A 24809-nucleotide genomic window follows, 5' to 3' on the forward strand; every position below is an offset into this window, starting at 1 on the left:
GATAAAGTTAAAGAAACAATAACACTCTATAAAAACAATCCATTACAAGAGTAAGTGTTGCATAGATTAAAAGTCCAGAAGTATTAGTAAGAAAATAAATGATGAAAGGACAATTGTACCATTGTTATTGATCAAGGTGTAGCAAATTTTATGCAGTTAAGTGTTTAATCTATGCTATACACTGATCATATATGTGATCATACATGTAAATTCCGAATTCAATTTAGTTACTATTGAACTAGTAACTGTATCTGTTAAATAAATGTAGTGGAATAAAAAAAAAAAAAACAATATTTTCCTGTAATAGAGTGGAACTACAAAGTAGTATAAACTGTACAAGTACCTTGAAATTACTCAAGTAAATCTTCTTTGGCTACATTCCACCTCTGGTGTTGTGTTAGTATTTGCACTGAATTTTCAGAAGAACTGTGGAGCTTTAACTTTTACTTTTTTGTTATCGTCTCCTCCTCTTTTATTTTCTGTGTGACATATTTGTCATCTTTCCAAACTTGGAAAGTCCGATGACGTCACAAGGAAACAAGCCTTTAAAAATACTGCTGGGGCTGCTGAAGGCAACTTGTTCATGCCACAGATGTCAGGCTACCATGACGGACCAGCTAATATTTCAGACAGAGAACCGTGAGCGTATCCAAGCAGTGGAGAATTCATTTGGTCCCTCTGGACGGCCGCTGTCCATGCCGGGTCGGATTCTGATGGGAGAGGGTCAGCTGCTAAAGCAGGGTCGTCGGAAGGTCGAGCCAAAGGTCTTCTTCCTCTTCAATGATGTGCTGGTGTATGGCAGCATCCTTCTCAGAGGCCGTTGGCACAAAAAGCAAAAGATCATCCCTCTAGGTGAGTAACTCGTCAACATCATCATCTTCTCCCAAAACACTGGATTCACTCCGACAGAAATTGGCCCATAAGAATAATATAATGATCAAACTGGCATTTGTATTACACAGTAATGGCTATCTGTAGATTATCCCAAAAAAAGAACATTGTTTCTGGAAATGCCAGTTGCTTTTAAATGTAGTCTTTCATTGTTTTGAGCACCACATGGGAAATCCCATTCAGAGTTTCCATATATTTTTTGCATTGTTATAAATTTGCCATCTTCATTGTGTTTTCAGAGGACATCGAGCTGGAGGACATGGAGGATGGTGTGCGACTGAGGAACCAGTGGCTGATCCGTACACCACGCAAGTCCTTTTTTGTGTCCGCCTCTTCATGCGAGGAGAAGCAAGCCTGGATGCATCACATTGAAGACTGCAAGTCCAGGCTGCTGCAGGGCGGCAGCTGCCAACCTGGCTCCACCTTTGCTGTTTCCTGGATCCCGGACACAGCTGCCTACAAATGCATGCGCTGCTTCAGCAGGTTCACTGCAACCAATCGTCGACACCACTGCCGAAAATGTGGCTTTTTAGTCTGCAATTCGTGTTCCAAGAAACGAGAAGTCATAGCCCACATTCATCCCACTAAGAAGTTGAGGGTCTGCAGTCTCTGCCACACAAGCAAGAAAGAAGAAATGCCATCTCGCCACAGGGGAGACAGCACCGGAAAGCTCAGCTCAGAGGAGGACGAGGTGGCAGCATCCAGTGATGAAGGGGAGGAAGAGGAGATGATGCAGAACCACACTCCCAGCATGTGGTTTAACTCTGAGATGGGCACTTGGGTAGAGCTGGGCGTCTATGTTGACCCAGTCACATTACATCAGCAGCCCCAGTAAAACATAACCACCACAAGACTGCTGCAGCCCCTCAGACAAAACTGACATGTTCATTATTATTCATCATGTTACTGTGAATAATATTATAACAAAGAGCATTGGACTTTTGAATGGACTCAGATGACCAGTAAATGTTGACACAAATCTGTTTGTGTTAACTACAGTAGAAGCATGTTTGAAGTAGAGATCCCCTCCAGACATGTTAAAATATTCAAATATTATCAGTTTGAAATGTTCAACTGCTGGATGCACAAGCTTCTACTTTACTGAAAAGTCCATTCTCAGTATGTGTGCTCTGGAGGCTTCCACTGCCCACTTGTGTAAGTTGCATAACTAGCTGTGATGCTCATAGGTACAAACCCTACACAAGCACTTCAGCAAGCACTTAGAGACTTTTCTCCCTTCAGGAAACGAATATGAAAGGAGCATTTTACTGTCAAACTCTGCACATACATCATTCTGCACTGTAAAGGTTGAACACCAAAGTCAGATAAGAGTCACGGGGGACTTGTAAAAAGAGAATTATATATTGTATTTGCACATATTTATTGCTGTATTTACTCCACTTTTTACACTGTACTTAGTTCACATCGACACTAATTATTATTTGGTGTCAGGGGATGTTGAGAAGAACATATTCTTCAGTCTTAAATGTGAATTAATTAAGTATGTATATATCAGTTGCTGTTTACATGTGAAAAAGTAATTACTCTTCCACTTTGAAATTATCTATGAACAATAAAGCACTTAGAATCAGATAAAAGATTTGTGTCTGGTGTGATTATTTGAGTGTGGGTGTCAAGTTGGATTCACCAGTCTTACTTTTTCTTTACTTTTTCTTGTCATGATTCCAATACATGCATTTTTCTTCCTCAAAGAAAAATCTGTATAAATCATTGTTGGGATTATTCTTCTGCATACATTACTCAAGATTTTTTTTAAATATAAATCAAAATGAAACTTTTTCTTGATTTATGCAAATTTTAGTGAGATTCATTCAGGAGATTTATTTAAAAAAATAAAAATAAATTACCGTGTAAGTGAGTAAGGTACCATATGGACTGTTGTCATCTGGGTGGTGCGTGAACCATTCAAGGTTGTATTAGCACCAATACTGATCCATACAGTATATAGACATTTTGATTAATAGATAGTAAATTTATAGCTATTAGTTTAAATAAATATATGTAGCTGTTTATGAGCAAGCCTCTTCTAACAGGCGTAGCCTAGACACCAGAGCACTCAACAATTAGAGCGGTAATATTTTATTGTGCAGAGATAACAGTATAATGATAAGAACTTGGAAGAAGCTTTAATAGCAGTTGAATTTAGTTGTACTTAATTAACTGATTCCTGTGGCTATAAATAGTCTCCTCTTTAAACATGGACAGCTGGTTTGCATTTTTGTGACAGTTCCTGGAACAACTGCAGCAGTTGGGGATTTTTGGATTTTGTTTTTTTTAATACTTGTGTGTGATCTCTCATCAAACAGCTCATCACAAAAAACTGGAATTACTATGTATTTCTCAAAATAGGCACATATTAATAAACACATGGTCAAAGTTGTAACAATGCCAAATCTTTCCCAATCATGGTTGAGTCATTTCTTTGAATTAGTATCAAACCTGTTTGACGTCGACTCCCACGGAACAAGGAAATGTGACTTTTTTTTGTTTGAGAAAGACACTAGATATGGATAGAGAATGGAATCTGTTGCTTATTATTTAGTCTCTTTCATAAAATTGGTCACATAAAACTGGTTAACCATCCTTTGGACAAAACCATCACTGTCAATGACGCTACAAAACTAAGACACAATTTTTTCAGTGTGTATAAGAATACTCTGTCCATCCATCCATTATCTATACCACCTATTATTATTATTTATCTTTCCTAAATATCTTTTATTGCAGTTTCTTTGCAGCTTTCCTGTTCTCTGCGCTGCCACTTCGCTGCTGTTACACTGTGTTTTTCCCTACTGTGGGACTAATAAAGGTGATCTTATCTTATCTTATCCGTACGGGTTGCAGGAGGGCCAGAGTCACTCCCAGCTGACGCTAGGCAAGGGCAGGGTACACCCTGGACAGGACTCCAGTCTATCAAAGGGCTGACATATAGAGACAAAAAACATTCCCCCTCACTTACAGGCAATTTAGCATGTCTTTTGACTGTGGGAGGAAGTTGGACTGCCCAGACATAGGTAGAACATGCAAACTCCACACAGAAATGCCCCAGGCCCAAACCCAGAACCCTCTTGCTGTGAGGCAACAGTGCTAACCACTGCATCCCCATTCGGTAATTGTTTCAAGTCTCTAGAAAACAAAAAACCAAAGCTTCTCTCAGGCTCTTCCTTTCTCCTGTTTCATATCATCAATGAAAACAAACCAGCCCGATAGAAGAAACTTCATGTCATTGCTGTTTATCACAGAAACTCATCCTCACAATCTTTTAACAGAAGGGGACACTGATAAACAAGTAGGGTACAAACAGAAAAAGTTTAAATAGTAATGTGTTTTGGTCTGCACCTGCACCTTAGAATCTATTTGTTTGATCAGGACGCCCCTTTGCATCAATGAATGCACATGGTCCAAGCTACGTTCATGCAATTTCCTCCTAATTAACATAATTTTAGACATGAAGCTAGGTCCTTTAACCTGAAGGAGCATGCTGCTGATATTCACTTGCTGTAAAAAAACAAGTTTTCACTCAGTATCTCATCAGATAGCAGGTAGCACAAATGATCATTGGGAGCTACAACAGATCAGTGACTGCCTTGTTGGCAAACTCGGAGAAGGTTTGACTATGGAAATGGTGACATCTGTTGGAAAAAATATGATATTGCACATGATATGGATTAAATGAGGAGCCTCATGATGAAGCAAAGGGTCAAAATAAAATTACTGCTGTGATATGTATTTATTTGATAAAGTTCATATTATATAAAGTGATTACTTTTAAAAGGAGTAGGTGAGAGCCTTATTTTGTTAAGTCAAAAAATAAATTCTTACATTTAAACAGCTCTCTCAGTAGAAAGGTGCTTTTTTGGCAAAGCCAAAGTTCATAGATGTTTTCATGTAATTCTGGAGGTTTACTCAGTGGTAAATCGACCAAGGATTTACAGTGATGTGTCCACATAGATTACTATCTATTGCTCTGTAAAAGTTCACAAAAACTTGATGCTTTTAGCCTCTTTAAGTTACCTTCAGAAGTACAGTCATTATATTTTTCTCATTTCACTTTTTCAGATTCATCCATTCAGGCTGATGAGCACAAAAATACACAAGAAAAAGCAGATCTGCACCAGAACAGCCTGCTCTAAACCACATTATACATTAACACTTAACACTTAAGTGAAAGAGTTGCTAAAGTGAAGGCCTTTTGGTAGTTTGGGTGTTTACACTTTATGGAGCTTTTGTGATGACTGATTTGTTGTATGTCTTTAACAATGTGGGCAGGGATGTACTAAGGAAGTACTAATACAAGATGTGAGTCTGGGGAGACCAGGAAACATTGTGCCATCTCCACTTTGTCTTTATACTTTCAACAGAAAAACCAGTTTACTTCTTGTTACCAATAAAAATATGTTGTTGTTGTTGTGTTTTTCTGTGCTTGAACTTCTTAAACAACAATTACCATAACCTCATCAATGTTCAAAATGAATAAGGTGAGAGTTGTAAAATACCACAGAGAGCTTTGTTAGAACCTTGATGATCTGAAACACATGATGAGAATGTTCAGTTGTGACATCATAACTGGAGAACTCTGACATCATGAAGTTCATCCTGGTTGGAACCCACAGAAACACTTCATTTTACAACCAGCAACTGAACTGAGAAGTCCCTCTGTCTTTAGAGAAAACAAACTGTCAATGTTTGCAAAACTTCAACAATCTATATCTAATCTATATCTTCTTCATTAACTTCAACAAATCAATCAGAAACGTGTACTGCTCTGAAACTAAAGCAAAGTTTCCGGTAGAGCCTCAGCGGCGAAATACAACGTTTCCTGTTACCATTCAGTCTCTTCACTGAGCTGAAATGGAAGGACAAAGAAACCAGGTAAGATTTGAGGTTTGTTTACATTTACTCAAGTACTGTACTTGAGAACAGTGTTGACGCACAGTTAAAATCAGTATTTCTATTTTCTTATACTGTATACTTCTACTCTACTGCATCCACTACAGAGAGAAATATTTTACTTTTTTCTCCATGACTTTTATTTGACACTTATAGCTTATCTTCACTTTAAATATTCACTTTAAAGTCCAAAATATTTAATCAACATATAACATATGATTGACTTTTAAAGATTAACTACCCATCAGTATATAAGGTAGTTAAAATGAGCTCAGTATTTACCAATTACATTAATATTATTTTACCCATTTAAACATCAGTATTGATAAACTAATAATCTAACACTTAATTTAATTGCTTCTGTCCTTAAACACAAGTAAGTTTAAATGCAGGACTGAACTTGTAGGGCCTCATTCTAACATATGTGTATTGTTGCAGTGTGAAGTACCTGTCTTGCTGATAGACCATAACTACTATCAGAAGAGGAGAATGTCCACACGCCAAGCAGGGAAGCACAGACCCTGCAACAACAATCCATGCTGCAGAAATGACCAGGTTAGACATGTGGACCGAAAACTTTAAAGAAAAGACACATTCATTTGTGAAACATGTGAAACTCCTCTTGCAGTCAGGTGTAAGGTTAAATTGACATATGTGAAGGATCTTTTACTTGACAAAGTTGTCCTCTGTAGCTCATCTGAAATTTGCTGTTAATAAGTAACAAGTCTACCAGAGGCTGACATCCTCTCATGTGCTTCTGACCTTCCCAAGGTGCAGAATTTAACTCCAGTACCCCAGCACTCTGCTCCTGCTGCCAACCTTCGCCAGAAGAGGAAACGGAGCTCCGAGCCTGCTTCTTCCAGACCTTCTGCTGAACGTCTAGGAAAGGCAAATTTGGCTAAGAAGCTTCGTTCTGCCATTTCACCCACTGACCTGCCAACGTTCTCTAATGTAACCCCCAGCCCTCAGCCCTACAGTGCTAACAACCAGCAAAGTACAGCTGATGTAAACCACAATGGTCCAGTCAAGATACACCATTACCCGATGGAAGACTACCAGAAAATCTACCATGAAGTGGCAGATGATATGCTGCAGTATGTAAACAGTTTGTAAACTGACTCTTTCAATTAGATAATTATGGCAGTAACTATTTTTTCTTAAAGGATTAAGCTTTTTTATCATATGTATGATTATTGTTGAATTTTTCTTTCTTCCTCTTCTCACAGGTTCAAGAGTGGCCGTGTCCGTGCATACAGTTTACAGCTAGGACGGCGTATCAAACAGAAGCTGTGGGAGAGACTGGATCGTCCCAAGATTACAACGTCAACTAATGAACATGGACTTGTGCATGTGGATATTTCATATGGAGCTGGAGTCTATCCTCCCCTTTATAATATTGATATTTCTAGAGAACCAAAACCTGGCCTGCCACCAAATAAAAGATCTAGGCAGGAACAGTAAGAAGAGGAGGTGAGACCACAACCAAAGCAACCTCAACCACCTCCTTATTGGCAGGACAAACCCAACATGGGACTTTTTATGGGCAGAAATATGTGTCATTTGAAACTGAATTGGAATGAATGTTTGTGTGTGTGTGTGTGTGTGTTCTCATCAGTTGTGACTACATATGTCTGTCTGTGGACAGAGTTTGTATTAACCATGGATGAAACTTTACAGGTGTGTAGTTGATATCAAAATTAAGGCCATGTTTGAAGTTGGTTGTGTTCCCGCCCACAAATAACAGTAGTCTCGTCATAATGTAGTAACGACTACTGAATACTTATGGGTCGCATTGTCACCTTGTTGATGGACATCATGGCTGGGGTGATCCACCCACAAGCCACGATGCCCATCAACAAGTTGACATTTTGATCTACACACCTGTAAAGTTTCTTGAATGTATCTTGCACAGTTGTGACAATACAATGGTGACAATATCTGTCCACAGACAGACACAATTATAAACATCTGCCAAAGTACAGCAGGTGTCTCCAGGATCACATTTTCTATAATCACACACACACACAAACACACATTACCAGCCACACTGCTGAGGCTGGTAAATTTGCTATTCCACTCTTCTCTACTCTATTCTACTCTTCTTCTTCTCTCAACCCAACCGGTCGAGGCAGATGGCCGCCCACTATGAATCAGGTTCTGTCAGAGGTTTCTAACTGTTAAATGTGAGTTTTTCCTCTCTGCTGTGCTTGTTCATTGTGGGAACTGTTGGGTTTCTCTCTTTTACATTGTGAGGCCTTGATCTCACCAAATTCAGTTTAAACTGATAAATATTTCTGTCTATAATGTTTCTATTTTATTTGTTGACTTTTTGTTTTCACCATAAAACAATAAAAGAAAACAATTTGCCTGAATCTAACTTAGGGTGATTGCATGTTGTTGGTAAATGATTGTTACGATTATGGGAAATCTCTTTAAAATCTGTAACATAATCAGTCAAATGGAGTACGTATTTTAAACAGGTACATCAGTCACAGCAGCTACAGTAGATGAAGCAAGAAAATGAACCACAAAACAATAAGATAGTTTTTCTTCTGAACTGAGAGTACACATATCAAATGTACAGAATAGAGGAAAAACATCTAAAAATCACTTACAGGGTAATCTTAAAAATATTTACCATTAACTAACAATGACACACTCCAGTGATGATGAAGAATTATGCATTTTCCAGCCTCAATGTTGTTAATCTTCCTGGCTCATAGTCTGGACTGTAGTTGAAGCACAGAGATACGGGAACTTCGTTGTCATAGCATTTATTTACAAACAGCCTAAAGTGCACATACATTGCACTGCTACATTCACAGCTACTCTAATAACTTCCACCTAAATAGTTAATTCTCTTCTCTGGTGACAAGCCTCACTGCTCTCTCTTCCCCACCATGCATACAACCCATGTACTGAGCTATTCCTGAAAGGAGCTGCTCTGCTCCTGTAACTCTATTCTGTCTCAAACTCAGAGATGATAAATTAGCATAATTTGCTCATTTACTTTGCTCTCGCTACCTCTTAACGCTTAATGAGCAGGTTTAGTTTCCACATACGTCTATGCTTGATGCGTGCAATAGCATAACTGATCTCAGAACAGTAGAAGCTGAGCAGAAGCACAGATAGCTTGCCTAGCACACTTTGGCTATAGCTCAACTGTTAAAGATCTCAGGATTATCCTCAGTGTGCATGCACAAACCTCCAAATTAAACTGCTTTTCTCCACTTGACAAGCTCCAGCCTTTGTCATCGGGACATCGGGACACACCCACAAAAATGACAGAAGCTATAGTTGCAACAGCTAGTTTGCTGGGACAATACCCTGCTGCCACATGATGAATGCAAACAGGCAACACATCCTTTATGAGAATGCTGTTCTGAGATCAGATGTAAGGACAGTGATCGCTGCCACGTCAGTATAGTTCTTATTGATGTCTATTTTTAGCTTTAATGATGGCTGCTATCAATCAACTGCTATCAATCATATGTTTTTCATGATGTGGGCATGAGTAATATACTATGTACCATATATAAAATATGTAAAATGAGTGTGTTGACCACCATATCTATAAAGAAAGGATCTAGCAATTGCAATTGCAGTAAGAAGTCAATGCATGCAGTGAAACACTGCAAAAAGCCTCAGCTGCCAGGGGACCGATGTCAATTGTTCTTAAGCCCCCCACAATGTCAAAATCAAATCTTTGCACTTGATTTTGTGCATCCCTCATGTGGGCCCCACTCCTGTCCTGAATGTCATGCAGGTCAAGTTGGATCATGTTCTTCTGGCTGGTACTCTGGGTCTTCCATGATGTCTCCATGTGTGAGGACAGCAGGAAATACACTCCACTTACTGTCAAGCCAGCAGTGTTTTTCCTTCAGAAAGACTCCTCTTTCACAATCCTCCAGAAACATGTGCACGTGATAGCCAGGGTAGGGATAGCAGGGTCGCCATTTTGTAGCATCACAAGGATGAAAAATTTCCTCTGGCATCTGTGAATATAAAACATAAATCACCACAAAATCAGGAAGCTCAATAGTAGGTCTCCATCATCATCTTGGAGCAAGGACCATGTCAGAGGCAGAGAGCCTCTCTTAATTTGCATGTTCTTTTGACTTACATTTGTACCCTGCAGGTAGCACTTATGTAGTTATTAAAATACAATATGTAAGAATTGCAAGCCAGTGTGTTTATGTGGAGCACATCTATAACTAACTATGATTGCTAGTGAGTTTCACCTACAGTTTATAGAGGTGCTTCATATAAAAAAAACTGAAGGAAATCAAACTTACATACATGCCTGCGAAATACCCTCTGGAGAGGACTCAGCTCATATTTCATATTTCCTCTTCCTGGTGATGCAGAAAACTGATTCTCGACTTCCCCTGGCCTACTGTATTCCCTGTGTGGTGGATTTTTACCTGCTTGTATTAATGCCTCAGCCTACGAAATAAGCCCAGGTCAATCTGCACAACAAAGTAATGAATCTAAGTAATGCTTATATAACTGACATGCAGGTTGCCAGACTAAGAGAAGGAGACCAACACTAGGACGAAGTAGAGGCCTCGTATGAGCCATGCAACAGGTAAAAAGTCAATGATGGATACAAATAAAGGCCTAAAAAGCCCTCCTTGAAAGCCTGGTTCCTTTTTTATTTCATGGATGGGATGAGTTTGTGACACCAGTATCTCCACAATGTCTGGCTTCATGTAAAACCTCACTGAATGAAAAGGAGGATGACACCCTCAAATAGCCTACAGATAAGAAAGGGTCAATAAGGTATATAAGGCAGAGCACTTTTGAGTTGTATTCAGTGTCGGTGTTCATGAATGAGCATCGGTTTGCTGTATAATCTTGAATTTTACTGTAAATCTGTTTGATTGCACCAGACTCACTCTGTCGCAGTGATTTTACTTTACTTTACAACATATTATATTAATGTTAATATTAATAATATTGCATGTTAGAGAGTATTACAATATAGTAAGTTATAGTTAAGTGTTGTAGAAATTTCGGAAGATCTACTGGCCTATCTGAAGATTTTTCTATGACACCTGCCTGGTGAAGTTGTTAAATCTAAGGCCATGGCTGTAGTAGGAAATTTAAAAAAAAACTGATTATAAAAATATCTTAAATATATCTTGATTTAAGAGACTGGTACCATTCAATCTGAAGATTCTTTATTATAATTATTTGAAAAAAACAGAAGCTGGTGACCGTCTGTCTTTCAAATGAATGTCGCATATCTGCATACAGACACAAACACCTGCTAAATTATGTTCTTGATAAGTCTCAAGCAAACATTTCCCACCTGTAAATACAACACTTTTAGTCATAACTGCAGAAAAAGTACAATTTCTTAAAACTAAATGTTCCCCACCATTGAATCAATTTCCCTAGTTCATCCCTAGGTTACAAAGTTCTCCGCTGTAAGGCCAATCTGACCATCTTTTACAATTTCTGCATTCATTGGTCTGTCTTCACCTAGTACATAGTTGATCTACACATCACACATATATCAAAGAAAGGCAAGCAGTATCAGGCAAAAACACATAAGAAATTAAAACAAGAAAAGATTTGTGAGCCTGAAAAGTTGTTGAAAATTTGAATTAAGTATTATTAATTTGCCTGTCCCTCTATGCCTTTTTTCTCCATGATTTTTATTTGACACCTATAGTTTCTCTTTACTTTGAACATTTTATGTCCAAAACATTTGATAAACATATAAAATATGATTTAGTTTTAAAGATTAACTACCCATCACTGTGTAAGGTAGTTAAAATGAGCTCAGTATTTACCAACTGTTTAGTAAGCAAAATTTTTCACATTGACATTATATATTTTGCAGGCTCAGAGGCCCAGAGGCCAGTCTAAAGGTAAGGTAACCTGTAGACTGTGACAAGTTTCCAAAATTCCTTCTTTTCCATTTTGGCTGACAACCGTCTATCTGGTTTAGTGATGGGCTCACAATTTAACATTTGAAGCAGTGGAGGGAACCAAGCAAAAAAGTAGACTTCTGCAGGAAGTTGAGAACACAGTGTCTTATTGGTAAAACTACAAAACTAAGACATGCTTAAAAATCACTGATCCACATTAATAATACAGACTTACAAATTAAGTGTGAACTACACAAATAACTGTTGCGAAACTAAAGCGTCTAACTCGTCATGGTTTCTGAAGCAGGCCTCCTTGAAGTGTTGAGCTCACAGTGTAATGTTTGAAACAGTAGAGGGAAACATGGAAAAAATGAAGTAGAATTCTTCAGGCAGTTGAGATGACAGTATCAAGGCAGTGTAGATTTTCATGACTGAAGGATGGTATGTGTAAAGATAAATGAGTTATGTAAGCCACCTTTTTCATTTTGAGGTGATATATTGTACAGTAGCTAAACAGTCTGCAATAGACTTTACATTCATAACTTTGAATATTTCTATGAAAAACCCTGTTGATATTTTGATGCATGGATACTTACAGACCAAAGGAATCTAAATAATGGAGGAATAGGCAGACAGCCAGATACTCCAAAGGTAGGCAATCAACATTGCTTCACTGTCTTGTTGGTTTATGATGCTAGAAAATCTAGTATAAATGCTAGTAAAAGAGGTTATGTGCTGTGCCCTCTGTAGGGGTGTGCTAAGCTTGCAGGTGGGCATCACCAAAAGACGTATTGATGTCAATATGTCCAGGAAGTAAGGTGTGGATAGTCACCTGCAGAGTTTCATGACTGAAGGATGCTATATGTAAAGAGAAATGTGTTCCGTGAGCCACCTTTTACGTCCTGAGCTGAGATATTTTGTAAACGCAGAGGCCCGGCTAGCTCAGTCGGTAGAGCATGAGACTCTTAATCTCAGGGTCGTGGGTTCGAGCCCCACGTTGGGCGATGTAGGTTTTAAGGAAGGGGGATATACTGTACATAGGAACAGAAAGCGACCTGCAAGCTAAAACAGTGTCTTCTAATGAACTTGATTTCAGAGATTATGATGCATCTGAGTACGTGAATTCGAAATGCCCTCTCGGCATGCATGCCCTTCATGACATGATACAAGAGCTAACCTGCGTAACCTGGCTTGCTCACTCATTTGAACATTAGTGCTGTTACGGAAGCTCCTTGAAATCCAATCCTCTTACCCATGGCCTAGAGAATTTAATTCGTTGCTGAAATTTGTTCGAGTCTCTTAATCTGGGCGTTGTTGCTTCCAGCCCCACATTGGCAGTTGGAGGTTTTAAGAGATGCACAATAATGTAAATCACGTGCTGTGCTACCCCACGAGAGCTGGTGGACCGTGAGACTCTTAATCTCAGGGTCGCTATTTCAAATCCCACATTGGGCCATCTAGGATTTAAGAGGGGGGCTTCAGTTCTGTCTTGTCAGTTTCAGCCACAGTCCCAATCCTGAACAAGAAGTACATGATAAGTGTGTATGACAAATGTCCGAGTCCAATCCTGAACAAGACGCTGATAGACCCAATCCACCTTAACAAGTTGGACTGGAGCAGGAAAACAACCATATCGGCTGCCAGGGAGTCGCAAGGAGGGAAGAGGCAAACATGTCAAGAAAATTGCTGCAAATCAAGTAGCTCGACAGTCTGCAATAAATTTTACATTCATAACTTTAAGTATTTTAATTAAAAAACCCCGTTGATTTTTTTTTTTTTAATGTGTGGACACTTACGGACTAAAGGAATCTAAATAATGGAGGAAGAGAGGGATAGCAAAGGTAGGGAGTCAACATTGCTTCACCGTCTTGTTGGTTGAAGTAGTTGTGTGCTGTGCCCTCTGTAGAGGCATGCCAAGCTTTCAGTGGGTGTCCAGCCTACAAGTGGGCATCATCAAGAGACGTACCAACGTCAACATCTCTAGGAAGTAAGGTGTGGATAGTCACCTGCAGAGTTTCATGACTGAAGGATGCTATATGTAATGAGAAATGTGTTCCGTGAGCCACCTTTTACGTCCTGAGCTGAGATATTTTGTAAATGCAGAGGCCCGGCTAGCTCAGTCGGTAGAGCATGAGACTCTTAATCTCAGGGTCGTGGGTTCAAGCCCCACGTTGGGCGATGTAGGTTTTAAGGAAGGGGGATATACACAAGAACAGAAAGCGACCTGCAAGCTAAAACAGTGTCTTCTAATGAATTTGATTTCAGAGAGTATGATGCATCTGAGTACGTGAATTCGAAATGCCCTCTCGGCATGCATGCCCTTCATGACATGATACAAGAGCAAACCTGCGTACCCTGGCTTGCTCACTCATTTGAACATTAGTGCTGTTACGGAAGCTCCTTGAAATCCAATCCCCTTACCCATGGCCTAGAGAATTTAATTCGTTGCTGAAATTTGTTCGAGTCTCTTAATCTGGGCGTTGTTGCTTCCAGCCCCACATTGGCAGTTGGAGGTTTAAAGAGATGCACAATAATGTAAATCACGTGCTGTGCTACCCCACGAGAGCTGGTGGACCGTGAGGCTCTTAATCTCAGGGTCACTGTTTCAAAACCCACATTGGGCCATTTAGGATTTAAGAGGGGGGGCTTCAGTTCTGTCTTGTCAGTTTCAGCCACAGTCCCAATCCTGAACAAGAAGTACATGATAAGTGTGTATGACAAATGTCCGAGTCCAATCCTGAACAAGACGTTGATAGACCCAATCCACTTTAACGAGTTGGACTGGAGCAGGAAAACAACCATATCGGCTGCCAGGGAGTCGCAAGGAGGGAAGAGGCAAACATGTCAAGAAAATTGCTGCAAATCAAGTAGCTCGACAGTCTGCAATGGACTTTACATTCATAACTTTAAGTATTTTAATGAAAAACCCTCTTGATTTTTTTTTTAATATGTGGACACTTACGGACTATAGGAATCAAAAAATGGAGGAAGAGAGGGATAGCAAAGGTAGGGAGTCAACATTGCTTCACCGTCTTGTTGGTTGAAGTAGTTGTGTGCTGTGCCCTCTGTAGAAGCATGCCAAGCTTTCAGTGGGTGTCCAGCTTACAAGTGGGCATCATCAAGAGATGTACCAACATCAATGTATCTAGAAAGTAAGGTGTGGATATTCCACCCACCTCCCCATTCCTCACATAGACAGCTGTTTGACTTTTCACAAACTCAAAGGGCTCAGCCATACAGCAGAGCCTGCCAAAAATAGCTTAAACTCATTGGTGTTCCTCTCCACGGAAGTCTTTAGTAAAAGGCGAAAGACTTGTGCGTGATGAAGAGAAACCAGAGTCAGTACAGGCCTCTCCTCAAGAGCGGCCGAGGACCCCATTGGTCCCAGTCACCGCCCTCACGGTAGCCTTCTCTTAGCTTGCCAAATCCCCGCCCCCTCCCCATGTTGTCACGGGCTCTAGCCAATCGGACTGTGGAGAAAAGTGTCTGGGCCTCAACATGCAATCCCCACAAATTTCTCAAATTATCAGGTGCTTGCAGGCCCCCGGGGACCACAATACAGGGAAAGGTCAGGAATGGGGAGGTGGGCGGAGGTGGTGAAAAGCAGCCATTGCTCCGCTCATGTCAAAAGCAGCCAACCGCGACCAGCGAGATTTGTGCCAAGAGCCTGGCTGGAACGCCAGACACTTTGGGCCCATCGCTTCTCGGCCTTTTGGCTAAGATCAAGTGTAGTATCTGTTCTTATCAGAAAACTGGGGTTTCAGAGACTCAAATCTTGTCCAAAAGTCTCTCAAAACAGCTGCAGACTGGAAGCTTACATCAAAACCTTTATTTAATAGTAGGGTCAAAATACAGTTCAGATCGTTTGCTGTGAATTTCAATGCCTGTTGGATTAGCTTCCTGGAGAAGTCTAGCCTTGACATCTCCAGGAGCTTTCCATCCCTTTCTTTAAACTTAAAACGGACGCTGTGGTGCCTCTGCATGTTGGCATGGTTGGCCGACATGGTGGAGGCACCACAAGCTAAAAGGAGCTAAAATCAGTAAAAAAACTTAGAATGGAAAAAAACGATAAACAATAAATAAATAAATCCAATTAAAAATCTAAAAAAGAAGCAATCTAAAAAGTACTTACCTTTTCAAGTTTTGGCCTGGACAAGGTGTTGAATCCGGCAGAGCGCAGGTAAGAGATTCTCTGGGCCAATGAATTCCTATTTGTTTAAGATATGCAACTACAGAAAAGTTGCACAACTTTAAACAAGGAATGTAGACAATTTCCTCCCAAGAGCTGGTTTAACTCAGAGCCACAACAGGCAAGAATTTAACCACCAAAAGGAGGCGACCGCAGTCTTAGCCGAAAGGCCAAGAAGCAATGAGCCCAAAGTGTCTGGCGTTCCAGCCAGGCTCTTGGCACAAATCTCGCTGGTCGCAGTTGGCTGCTTTTGACATGAGCGGAGCAATGGCTGCTTTTCACCACCTCCGCCCACCTCCCCATTCCTGACCTCGACAGCTGTTTGACTTTTCACAAACTCAAAAGGCTCAGCCATACGGCAGAGCCTGCCAAAAATAGCTTAAACTCATTGGTGTTCCTCTCCACGGAAGTCTTTAGTAAAAGGCGAAAGACTTGTGCGTGATGAAGAGAAACCAGAGTCAGTACAGGCCTCTCCTCAAGAGCGGCCGAGGACCCCATTGGTCCCAGTCACCGCCCTCACGGTAGCCTTCTCTTAGCTTGCCAAATCCCCGCCCCCTCCCCATGTTGTCACGGGCTCTAGCCAATCGGGCTGTGGAGAAAAGTGTCTGGGCCTCAACATGCAATCCCCACAAATTTCTCAAGTTATCAGGCGCTTGCAGGCCCCCGGGGACCAAAATACAGGGAAAATGCAGGGTTGATTGGAGGCTAGCAGCCCTTCCAGGGCGCGTGAGGGATATCAGCTGTGGGGCAGGTTGACTCACCTTCCTCCAGCCACTGCCAGAGGGGCATTTGAAACTGTACGTTTGCGTCATTGCTTGCTTGCTTTTCCACACGGCCAGAGAAGGGTGCACCGTTCCCGGCGGCACTGCAATGCCAGGTCGATGCGTGGAGTGAACGGAGCAAGCCCCTTTTTCAGCTCCCAGTTCTAAAAATCCGTTTAATATGTTTGTCCTCGGGTAGAGGACATATCAGATATTAAACTGATAAGAACAGATTTTTTTTTATTTTTTATTTTTTAATTTCAGTTCCTCACTCCAAAACAAATTTCACAAACAAAGAAAACAGATGATATATGAGGTCCAAAAATCCAAAACACAATTGACCCACTCCATCCATTTTGTTCAAACAAAACAAACCAAGCCAAACAAAAGTTTACCTAAAACACCCCCCCCCCCTCCCCCCCCGCCCATTTCAATCCCACAGACCAAAACCCCCCTTCCACCTCTCTAAAGCAGCATGCATTCCCCACTTCAGGATGTCCCTCTCAATTCTCCTCTTCAAGTCTGCTTTTACTCTGCTCACCACCCCATCCACTCTACTGCATCTGTTGTTCTTAATTAGGTCCTGTCTAGCCACCCACAAGCCTCTCTTTACCATGCTAATTACTAGCCAAACAGCTAATTTTGCCCAACCCAGTCCTCTTCCCACCCCCCTCTCAACCGTTTCCCATGATAGTTGGAACCCAAAGACTCCCTTCCGTAGCCACAGCTCCACCCTTTCCCATACTACCCTAGAAAAGGGACAGTCCCACATTACATGCCTAATTGTCTCCTCTACCGAGCACCCAATCCTAGGACACACCGGAGACCTTGCCAACCCATGCCGGTACATGATGTCTTGTACCGGCAAACACTTATGGAGGCACAACCAGTTCAGGTCCTTAAGGCCATTATCAAGCCCATGAGGCTGAATCCCCCTCCAAACACTTGGCAATATTCCTGGGACCGGAGGTGCAATGACCCTTTGCTTAACCTCTTTGTAGAGGGCCCTGTGATTAAGTTGCAGGGCTGGTGCAGAAGCCTCCGGGTGCGCCCGCAGCCACCTGGCTGCATGGCGGTAGTGCCATGGTTGCTGCTCTACCCGGGGAGCCAAGTTGTCCCAAACCAAAAGCTGCCTTGCTTGGTAGGCAAAAAAGAGGCGCAAAAAATAGCCAGAGGGGTGAACCACCGGGCCAGCTAATTCCCTACACATAAAAGAAACGAAAATGCAGTCCAACTTCAGTGGCAGATGTGGCACATCTCTCCCCCCTTCCTCAACCCCTGCCAACATGCGGGCCCTCGCAACATACTCATATCTCCCCCCCCAAATAAAATCGAATACGTGTCGCATGAGAGGCCTCCTCATACTGACTGGTAGTGGATATATGTAAGCCAGGTACAGGAGAGAAGGCAAAACATCCACCTTGAGAACAAGTACCTTCCCTACAAACGTCAGGCACCTACTCTTCCAGAGAGAAATCTTCCTCTGGACCGCCTCTAGACGCCTCGTCCAGTTCACTGTGGCACCATGAGGCGACTCAAAACTTACCCCTAGGACCTTCAGAGGCCCAGAGCAGAGAGACAGACCCCCTGGTACATCCGTCCTTTCTCTCCACCTCCCAAAGAACTTAACCGAGGACTTTGCACGATTAAGGCTTGATCCAGCCACCCGGCTGAAGTCACTAAAAATCTGCAATGAGCGGATAAGGCACTCATCCCTGTCCAGCAGCAATGTAGTGTCATCAGCATACTGAGACAGCTTGACTCGCAGACCCCCACTGCCAGGCACAAAAAAACCTCTCACTCCAGGATCAGCCCGAATGGCAGCTGCCAATGGCTCCATGTAAAGCACATAGAGCAGCGGTGAGAGCGGGCAACCCTGTCTCACCCCAGAGTACAAACTAAAAGCCTCCCCCAGGTGCCCATTAACCAAAACCCTGCTCCCCGCACCCCTATACAATGTGCGCAGCCACCCTACAAAAACCTGACCGAAACCTAGCCTTTCCAGTACACTAAACATAAAACCCCAATGTACTCTGTCAAAGGCCTTTGCTTGATCAAGACCGACCAGCATAAGTGGCAGATGCCTATCCTCAGCCCAAGCCACAGCATCCCGTAAGAGTTGCAGGTTCCATCTTACTGAGCGCCCTGGCACTGCACATGTCTGGTCCACATGGACCACATGTGGCAGGGCCACGCTTAACCGGTCTGCCAGAACCTTAGCCAGGAGCTTATAGTCTACGCACAGCATGGACAGCGGTCGCCAGTTATCCATATCAGCGCGATCCCCTTTCTTAAACAGAAGGGAGATAACTCCAGTCGCCATAGACCTCCCCATTTTACCCGTACAGAGCACCTCAGTCAACACCTCCAACAATACTGGCCCAAGTATGTCCCAAAACTTAACATAGAACTCTACCGGCAACCCATCAATGCCTGGCACCTTGCGCCTGTTCATCCTACAGAGAGCACCTTCAAGCTCTTTGAGGGTCAGTGGGGCCTCCAAAGCCCGCACTATGTTCCCTGGCACCTGCTGGTTCAGCAAATCCAGGAACACCCCTCCCCCTCCTATGTCTACCGCTCGCTCCGTGAAAACATCACGGAAGTGATCTGTAGCGACACACACCATCTCGCAGGTGTCCACCACAACCCTGCCCTGTTTATTCCTAACTCCTGACACCAGCTGCTTCGCCCTATCAGCCCGTATGGAGCCAAAAAAAGCAGCCGAACATGTCTCTGACTGTTCAATGAACTGCAGACGTGACCGCACCAGGTATGCGCGGGCCCTACCCTCAAAAATATGTCTCAGACTTGCTTTCAAGGATGCGCAAACTTGATGGTCTACAGCACCTTTACAGTTACCCCTAGCATACTCGAGTTCAAGGCGGTGCTGGAGATGGACCACCTCCCTCTTTGCCATTCCAGCCTTTCTCCGACAATAACTTAAACAAAATATCTTCATCCTCTCCTTAGCCACCTCCCACCACTCTAACAACCCCTGGCACAGCGGTTTGAGTCCCATAAGACCCTTAAAAAACCAAAGAAACTGTTGACTAAACAAGTCCTCCCCCAGCACACTAATATTTAAGCGCCAAAACCCAGGCCCAAAGACTGGCAAATCCAAACTCACCGTAAACAGCAAACCATCATGATCCGAAAAGCAAACCGGGAGCACCCTTCCTGCAACCAACTTCAAGGTCTTAACAAAAAATACATAATCTAAACGCTTAAAGATCCCCTGCGAATTACGCCAAGTGGGACCATCCATGAGTGGCCTGACCACCCTCGCCCCATCGACCAAACCAAAACTATTCAAAAGATTAGAAATGTACAGGTCGCTGGCATCACCCCCCTTTCCTAACTCTATATTAAAATCACCCCCTATGATGACCTGCCTGTTGGTGACAAGGTGCGGCTCCAGTATCCCAAACATTTCTTTCCGCTCTGCTGAGGATTGTGGTCCATAGACCACAATGATTCTCAGCGTGTTTGTTCCCCAGGAGATGTCCGCACCCATTATTCTCCCCTGGACAATAACAAAAACACCCTCCACTTTAATCTCCTTAAAACCAAACAAAATCCCAACTCCTGTAGAGTGAACACCCCCTATGCTCCAGACTGAGTCCCCTCTGGTCCATTCCCTTCTAAAACACCCAACATCCCCCATATCCCGTAAGTGGACTTCCTGCAACAAACAAAAAGCTACACGCAAAGAGCTAACAAATTCGAAAACCATCCTTCTTTTAACAGTGTTCCTCATTCCCCTCACATTCAGAGAAAGAACATCAAAGGAGAACATTTTAAATTACAGATGCTTACACTCAAACAAAACAAAAAGAAAACAAAACAGTCCCCCCCTACTGTGAATACAGATCATCTCCTTCACTATCCATCTGGTCCGCCCAGGAAAAGGGAACAGCATTTGGCGAGGATGAAGGCCTATTTGGTCCCTCGTATGCGTCCTCACTCAAAGGAGACGACAACAGGAGTAAACCGGGAGAAAGCTCAAAATCAAGCTCCAACCCAGCTGGTGGCTCCTCACCCAAAACCCCTGAGACATGCTCCAACCCCTGACCTGTATCTATTGCATCCCGCCCCCGGGCCCCTCCTCTAACCGTTTCCCCCCCCTGTTGTATTCCATCAGCCCTACCCACATTGTACGGTCTTAGTAGACTCACCACACTGATCCACTAACTCCCACCGTATAGGGTATTTTAAGCGGTGAAACAGTGTCATACTCAAACTCGCGGACGCCCTATTACTGTCTTCCAGGTGTTTACTTGTTGCATTAGCATTCAACTACACACATGCTAACTGGCGCACACACAGTAACCGAGCTGTCCGTCGGCTAGGTAATCAACAGCTCAGCTTCACCTAGTCAAAATAGCATCAGCACAACAGAAGAACTGACCGGTCCCAACTACACCCGCCCAAACTAACAGGGGGCTACCACTAGAGGTCGCTGTACATTTATGAAATGTGGGATAACTACACACCTCCCACTTGGGCTACTTGTCCTAGACCAAGTAGGCCACAATAACTATTATTACTACAACAATGTAATACACAGGATATGAAACCCTTGCAAGTAACTACTAAAGAACAGCATAATCACAACTGCTCAATGAAACAGATTCAGTCCCACATTCAAGTCTCCACAGTTCCGGCACCTCTTACGTGCTTAGGGGAGGAAGCGAAACTCCCTCCTGCTCCTCTACTGGCAGTAATACCACCAGCCTCCTGACGTCCCTGTGTAGAATCGTGGAAGGACACGGCTCCTTATCCTTCCTTGCTTGGGCCAGGCCGATGGGGAGGCTATGACAAATCCTCACCTTGACGTCTCGGACAACACCTTTATCATCAGGACATGACTCCTCAACACGACCCAGCCTGAATCGACCTCGGAGGGCGTTTTGGTCTGCAACCCATACTAGGTCTCCAATGGTGACGTTCCTGGCTGGGGCATGCCACTTTTGCCGAACGAACAGGTGAGGTCCAGCCAACTGGCTCCAACCTCTCCAAAACTTATCCACCTCGACCTGGACTGCTCGCAGGCGACTGAAAGGGTAGGTAGGGAATTCAAAACCCTGAGTATCACCTCTAGGCCCCCCTCGACCCAGTAGCAATGAGTTCGGTGTCACAACGTCCAAAGTCTCCTCCTGAACCTGAGCTCTGGCACCAATGGGCCTCTCATTGGAAAGGTTGGCAGCCAGGTAGAGGAGAGTTTGGAACTCCAGGGTGGTTAAGTTGCCCTCCTCTCCAACACTGCTCAATGACCTCTTCAATACTCGGACAGCTGCCTCCGCTGCCCCATTCCGATGCGGTGAGTCCGCTGGACTAAACTCCCACACCCAGTCAGTCCCAGCCACAACTGCTCTCCTTTGAACTTCCCCCTTGTCGATACCAGCCAGGAAGCTGTAGAGATCCTCCAACGCAGGTCTGGCCCCCACGAAGTTGGTACCCTGGTCAGACCAGAGCCTTTTGGGATGACCCCTTAGGGCAGTACATCTCTGGTAAGTTTTGAGAAAGCCCTCAGTCGACAGGTCCTCGACCAGATCGGCATGGATCGCTCTTGAGGCCATACAACTAAAGACCACGCCCCAGACCTTTATCTTTGTATGCAGCTTTACACCGTCCCTGACCGTGTATGGACCGAACAGGTCCAGCGTTGTGTACTCGAAAGGAGCTGCTGGCCTGGTACGTACTGAAGGGAGTTTTCTCATTACTTGAGAGCATAACTTGGCTCTGCGCTTCCGGCAATGAATGCATGAGTCCACAACTTTGCGAGCAACTCTAGGGCCTTGCACCACCCAGGCTCTTTTCCTCATCCGAAGGAGAGTGCCGGCGACACCTTCATGGTTGGCGCGGTGAGATTCTTCGGCAAGGAGGATGCTGATCCGCTCCTTGTAGGGGATCAGCGGAACTCCAGGTTCCCCCATATCAACGAACTGGATCCGGCCGTGGCACAGCAAGAGGCCTGTCGCACTGTCCTTATTCACGACTAGACGGTTGAGTGTCGTCGTGGGGAAAGTCACACCTGTCTGGGCAGCGAGACATAAGTCCTTGAACGCCTCCTCTCGCTCCTGGACCGCAAGCACTGCCTCCCACTGTTCCCGCTCACTAGTTCGGCTTCTGCCGAGTAACCAGGAGTGCACGGCTCTGCGGATGTATCCCACAGCCCCACAAAGCTTGGTTAGTGTAGCAAACCTTGCAAGAGTCACTTGTCCTATAAGGGCCGAACCCCAAAACCTCTGTGTACTGCAGATGCTAGATGCTGTGGGTGAAGACCCTGTGGCAGTATCTGGCGAGGATCCCCCATTGTCACTCGTAGGAGGCCGCGTGATCGCCCCATCTCTGACCATGGCATCCACTCCGGTAGGGCTGCTTGGAGCAGACAACCTTTTTGCCTGCGCCCTTGTAATGGCGGCAGAGAAAGCCTTCCTTTGGAGCTTACTCACAACCTCCCTGGTACCGGAGGCCACCTCTGCAGCAGACTTCATGGGCCACTCCTCCACTGCCCTAGCCAGGAACTCGGGACCTTTCTGCCACAAGGAGTCACCATCAAGCTGTTCAGGGGAACACCCTCTCGTGACAAGATCGGCCACATTGAACTGACCGGGGATCCACCACCAATCTGTCACGGGTCCGGCCTTTTGGATCTCACCAACGCGGTTAGCGAAGAAAGTTTGGAACCCATAGCTTTCCCGCTGGATGGCTCCCAACACAGTCTGGCTGTCGACGAAGTGGTACCACCTGCCCACTTTCAACCGCCCATGCTTCAGAAAGTAATCCTTCAGACGGGCGGCAAAGACGGCTCCGCAGATCTCCGCCTTAACAGCATTGCCCTTCTGGTCGAGGGAAGTTAATTTAGCCTTTGACTCCACGAGCCGGGTCACAACACCCCCTGAAGTCTCCCAGCGCAGGTAGAGAACCGCTCCATAAGAGTCACAGCTCCCATCGGAAAATGTGATCCCCCAGGGTTTACCCAGCCAGCCGGCAGGTGTAATACTCCTGGGGAAAGTGATGGTGCTCAGCCTTCTCCTCTATGTCCTCCATGGTGAGGTCGAGCTCGGTGCGCATCTTTTTCTTCCTTGTGGAGAAATTAATGGCCACCCTGAGGAAAAGTTTGTCTTCCCCCACGTGGTAACCCACTCCCAGGGCCTTGTTGTCCTCATCGCGTAACTGGTTGGGTAACACGATAGTCTCCGTTTGGGTGGGAGCACCACCTTGCCTCCCACTTTGGCCGGACCGCACCCATGGCTTGAGAAAAAACCCCCCAGTTGCAAGAATGGCCTTGACCCCCTGAAGGATCTCGCCCAGCCTCTGGGAGTCAATGTGGGACACCAGAATGTCGTCCACATAGGCGTTGTCCACAATGACATGTCTTTCTTCCACTTTGTCGGCGAACTGGGGCAGATGGGCAGTCTCCCTCATAGCCACCTGGGCGATACAACCAGCCGGCTTATCGCCCATATTCACCCGTACCACAGCGTAGTCCTCAATGTCGTCCGCCGGAGAGTCCCTCCACAGGAAGCGATGGACATGCACCTCCTGATCCTCCAACCACACAGAGTTGTACATCTTGGTCACATCTCCAACCGCCGCATGCTCCCCCTCCTGGAAACGGAGCAGGACTGCCCGGATGGGGTTCAAGACATCTGGCCCCTTCAGCAGGATGCCATTCAGGCTAACACCCTTGAATTCCCGGCTGCTGTCCCAGACAAGTCTTACTGGGGTGGAGACAGAGTGTGGGTTGGGCGCTGTCAGGTGGTTCACCCACCACACAGCTCCATTCCAACTGTCCATCGCAGCCTTGGAAAGCTTGACTGCAGCACCCCTGGCTACCATGTCGTGCACCTGCCTCGCGTAAGCCTCCTTCCACTTCGGGTCCCTCTCAAGGCGCTTCTCTGATTTCAGAAATGCTGCCTTGACAGCTTCGCGGTTGTTTGGCAGGGTAGCAGGGTTCTCTTTCCAGGGGTACCTGGCGTCCCAGTGGGGCTTGTCGCTGTGGCTGTCACTTAACCTGAATGTCAGACCTCCCCTGATGATCTCTAACTCTCGCTCATCAGCGAGAGACATCTCCTTCCCCCCAGGGGCACACTTTCCACACCGACACCCACCGCACATAGGGTCACAGGCAGCCCCAATGCTGTCCCACTGTAGCCACTTGACGATCTCAGC

General features: G+C 44.4%; 2 protein-coding genes, 1 long non-coding RNA gene, 4 other non-coding genes and 2 pseudogenes across 7 annotated transcripts; 6 read left to right on the forward strand and 3 right to left on the reverse strand.

Annotated features, from left to right (window-relative positions):
• Window positions 1–253: 253 nt before the first annotated feature.
• Window positions 254–2506, forward strand: LOC139618489 (pleckstrin homology domain-containing family F member 1-like). The gene is made up of 2 exons (XM_071474443.1): window positions 254–852; window positions 1131–2506. The coding sequence occupies exons 1-2, from the start codon at window positions 522–524 to the stop codon at window positions 1724–1726; spliced, it is 927 nt and encodes a 308-aa protein (XP_071330544.1). The 5' UTR covers window positions 254–521; the 3' UTR covers window positions 1727–2506.
• A 1193-nt stretch (window positions 2507–3699) lies between these two features.
• On the forward strand, window positions 3700–8480 carry LOC139618490 (uncharacterized protein C22orf31-like). The gene is made up of 4 exons (XM_071474444.1): window positions 3700–5784; window positions 6241–6357; window positions 6574–6896; window positions 7029–8480. Exons 1-4 carry the CDS (start codon window positions 5764–5766, stop codon window positions 7261–7263), a joined length of 696 nt encoding a protein of 231 aa, XP_071330545.1. The 5' UTR covers window positions 3700–5763; the 3' UTR covers window positions 7264–8480.
• A 4132-nt stretch (window positions 8481–12612) lies between these two features.
• Window positions 12613–12685, forward strand: trnak-cuu (transfer RNA lysine (anticodon CUU)). Its single transcript has one exon. It is a non-coding gene; the product is annotated as a tRNA-Lys (tRNA).
• Window positions 12686–13786: 1101 nt separating this feature from the next.
• On the forward strand, window positions 13787–13859 carry trnak-cuu (transfer RNA lysine (anticodon CUU)). Its single transcript has one exon. It is a non-coding gene; the product is annotated as a tRNA-Lys (tRNA).
• A 1047-nt stretch (window positions 13860–14906) lies between these two features.
• LOC139618783 (U5 spliceosomal RNA) lies at window positions 14907–15023 on the reverse strand. Its single transcript, XR_011689794.1, has one exon. It is a non-coding gene; the product is annotated as a U5 spliceosomal RNA (small nuclear RNA).
• Window positions 15024–15298: 275 nt separating this feature from the next.
• LOC139608904 (uncharacterized) lies at window positions 15299–15747 on the forward strand. Its single transcript, XR_011685113.1, has 2 exons — window positions 15299–15652; window positions 15710–15747. It is a non-coding gene; the product is annotated as an uncharacterized lncRNA (long non-coding RNA).
• On the forward strand, window positions 15378–15511 carry LOC139618732 (U2 spliceosomal RNA; annotated as a pseudogene).
• Window positions 15748–16216: 469 nt separating the features above from the next.
• LOC139618787 (U5 spliceosomal RNA) lies at window positions 16217–16331 on the reverse strand. Its single transcript, XR_011689798.1, has one exon. It is a non-coding gene; the product is annotated as a U5 spliceosomal RNA (small nuclear RNA).
• A 379-nt stretch (window positions 16332–16710) lies between these two features.
• LOC139619823 (U2 spliceosomal RNA) lies at window positions 16711–16937 on the reverse strand (annotated as a pseudogene).
• Between the last annotated feature and the right edge of the window lie 7872 nt (window positions 16938–24809).

Source organism: Trachinotus anak, unplaced genomic scaffold (assembly GCF_046630095.1).
Source record: "Trachinotus anak isolate AG129_WGS33_773 ecotype Australia unplaced genomic scaffold, CSIRO_AGI_Tana_v1 ptg000003l, whole genome shotgun sequence".
Lineage (NCBI taxonomy): Eukaryota > Metazoa > Chordata > Actinopteri > Carangiformes > Carangidae > Trachinotus > Trachinotus anak.

Bases quoted from the DNA above. Each gene is read 5' to 3' on its own strand.
- LOC139618489 (XM_071474443.1), top strand. From the start codon at position 522: ATGACGTCACAAGGAAACAAGCCTTTAAAAATACTGCTGGGGCTGCTG. The intron at 853-1,130 runs GTGAGTAACTCG...TTGTGTTTTCAG, and splicing joins GCAAAAGATCATCCCTCTAG to AGGACATCGAGCTGGAGGAC.
- LOC139618490 (XM_071474444.1), top strand. From the start codon at position 5,764: ATGGAAGGACAAAGAAACCAG. The intron at 5,785-6,240 runs GTAAGATTTGAG...GTATTGTTGCAG, and splicing joins TGGAAGGACAAAGAAACCAG to TGTGAAGTACCTGTCTTGCT. The intron at 6,897-7,028 runs GTATGTAAACAG...CTCTTCTCACAG, and splicing joins GTGGCAGATGATATGCTGCA to GTTCAAGAGTGGCCGTGTCC.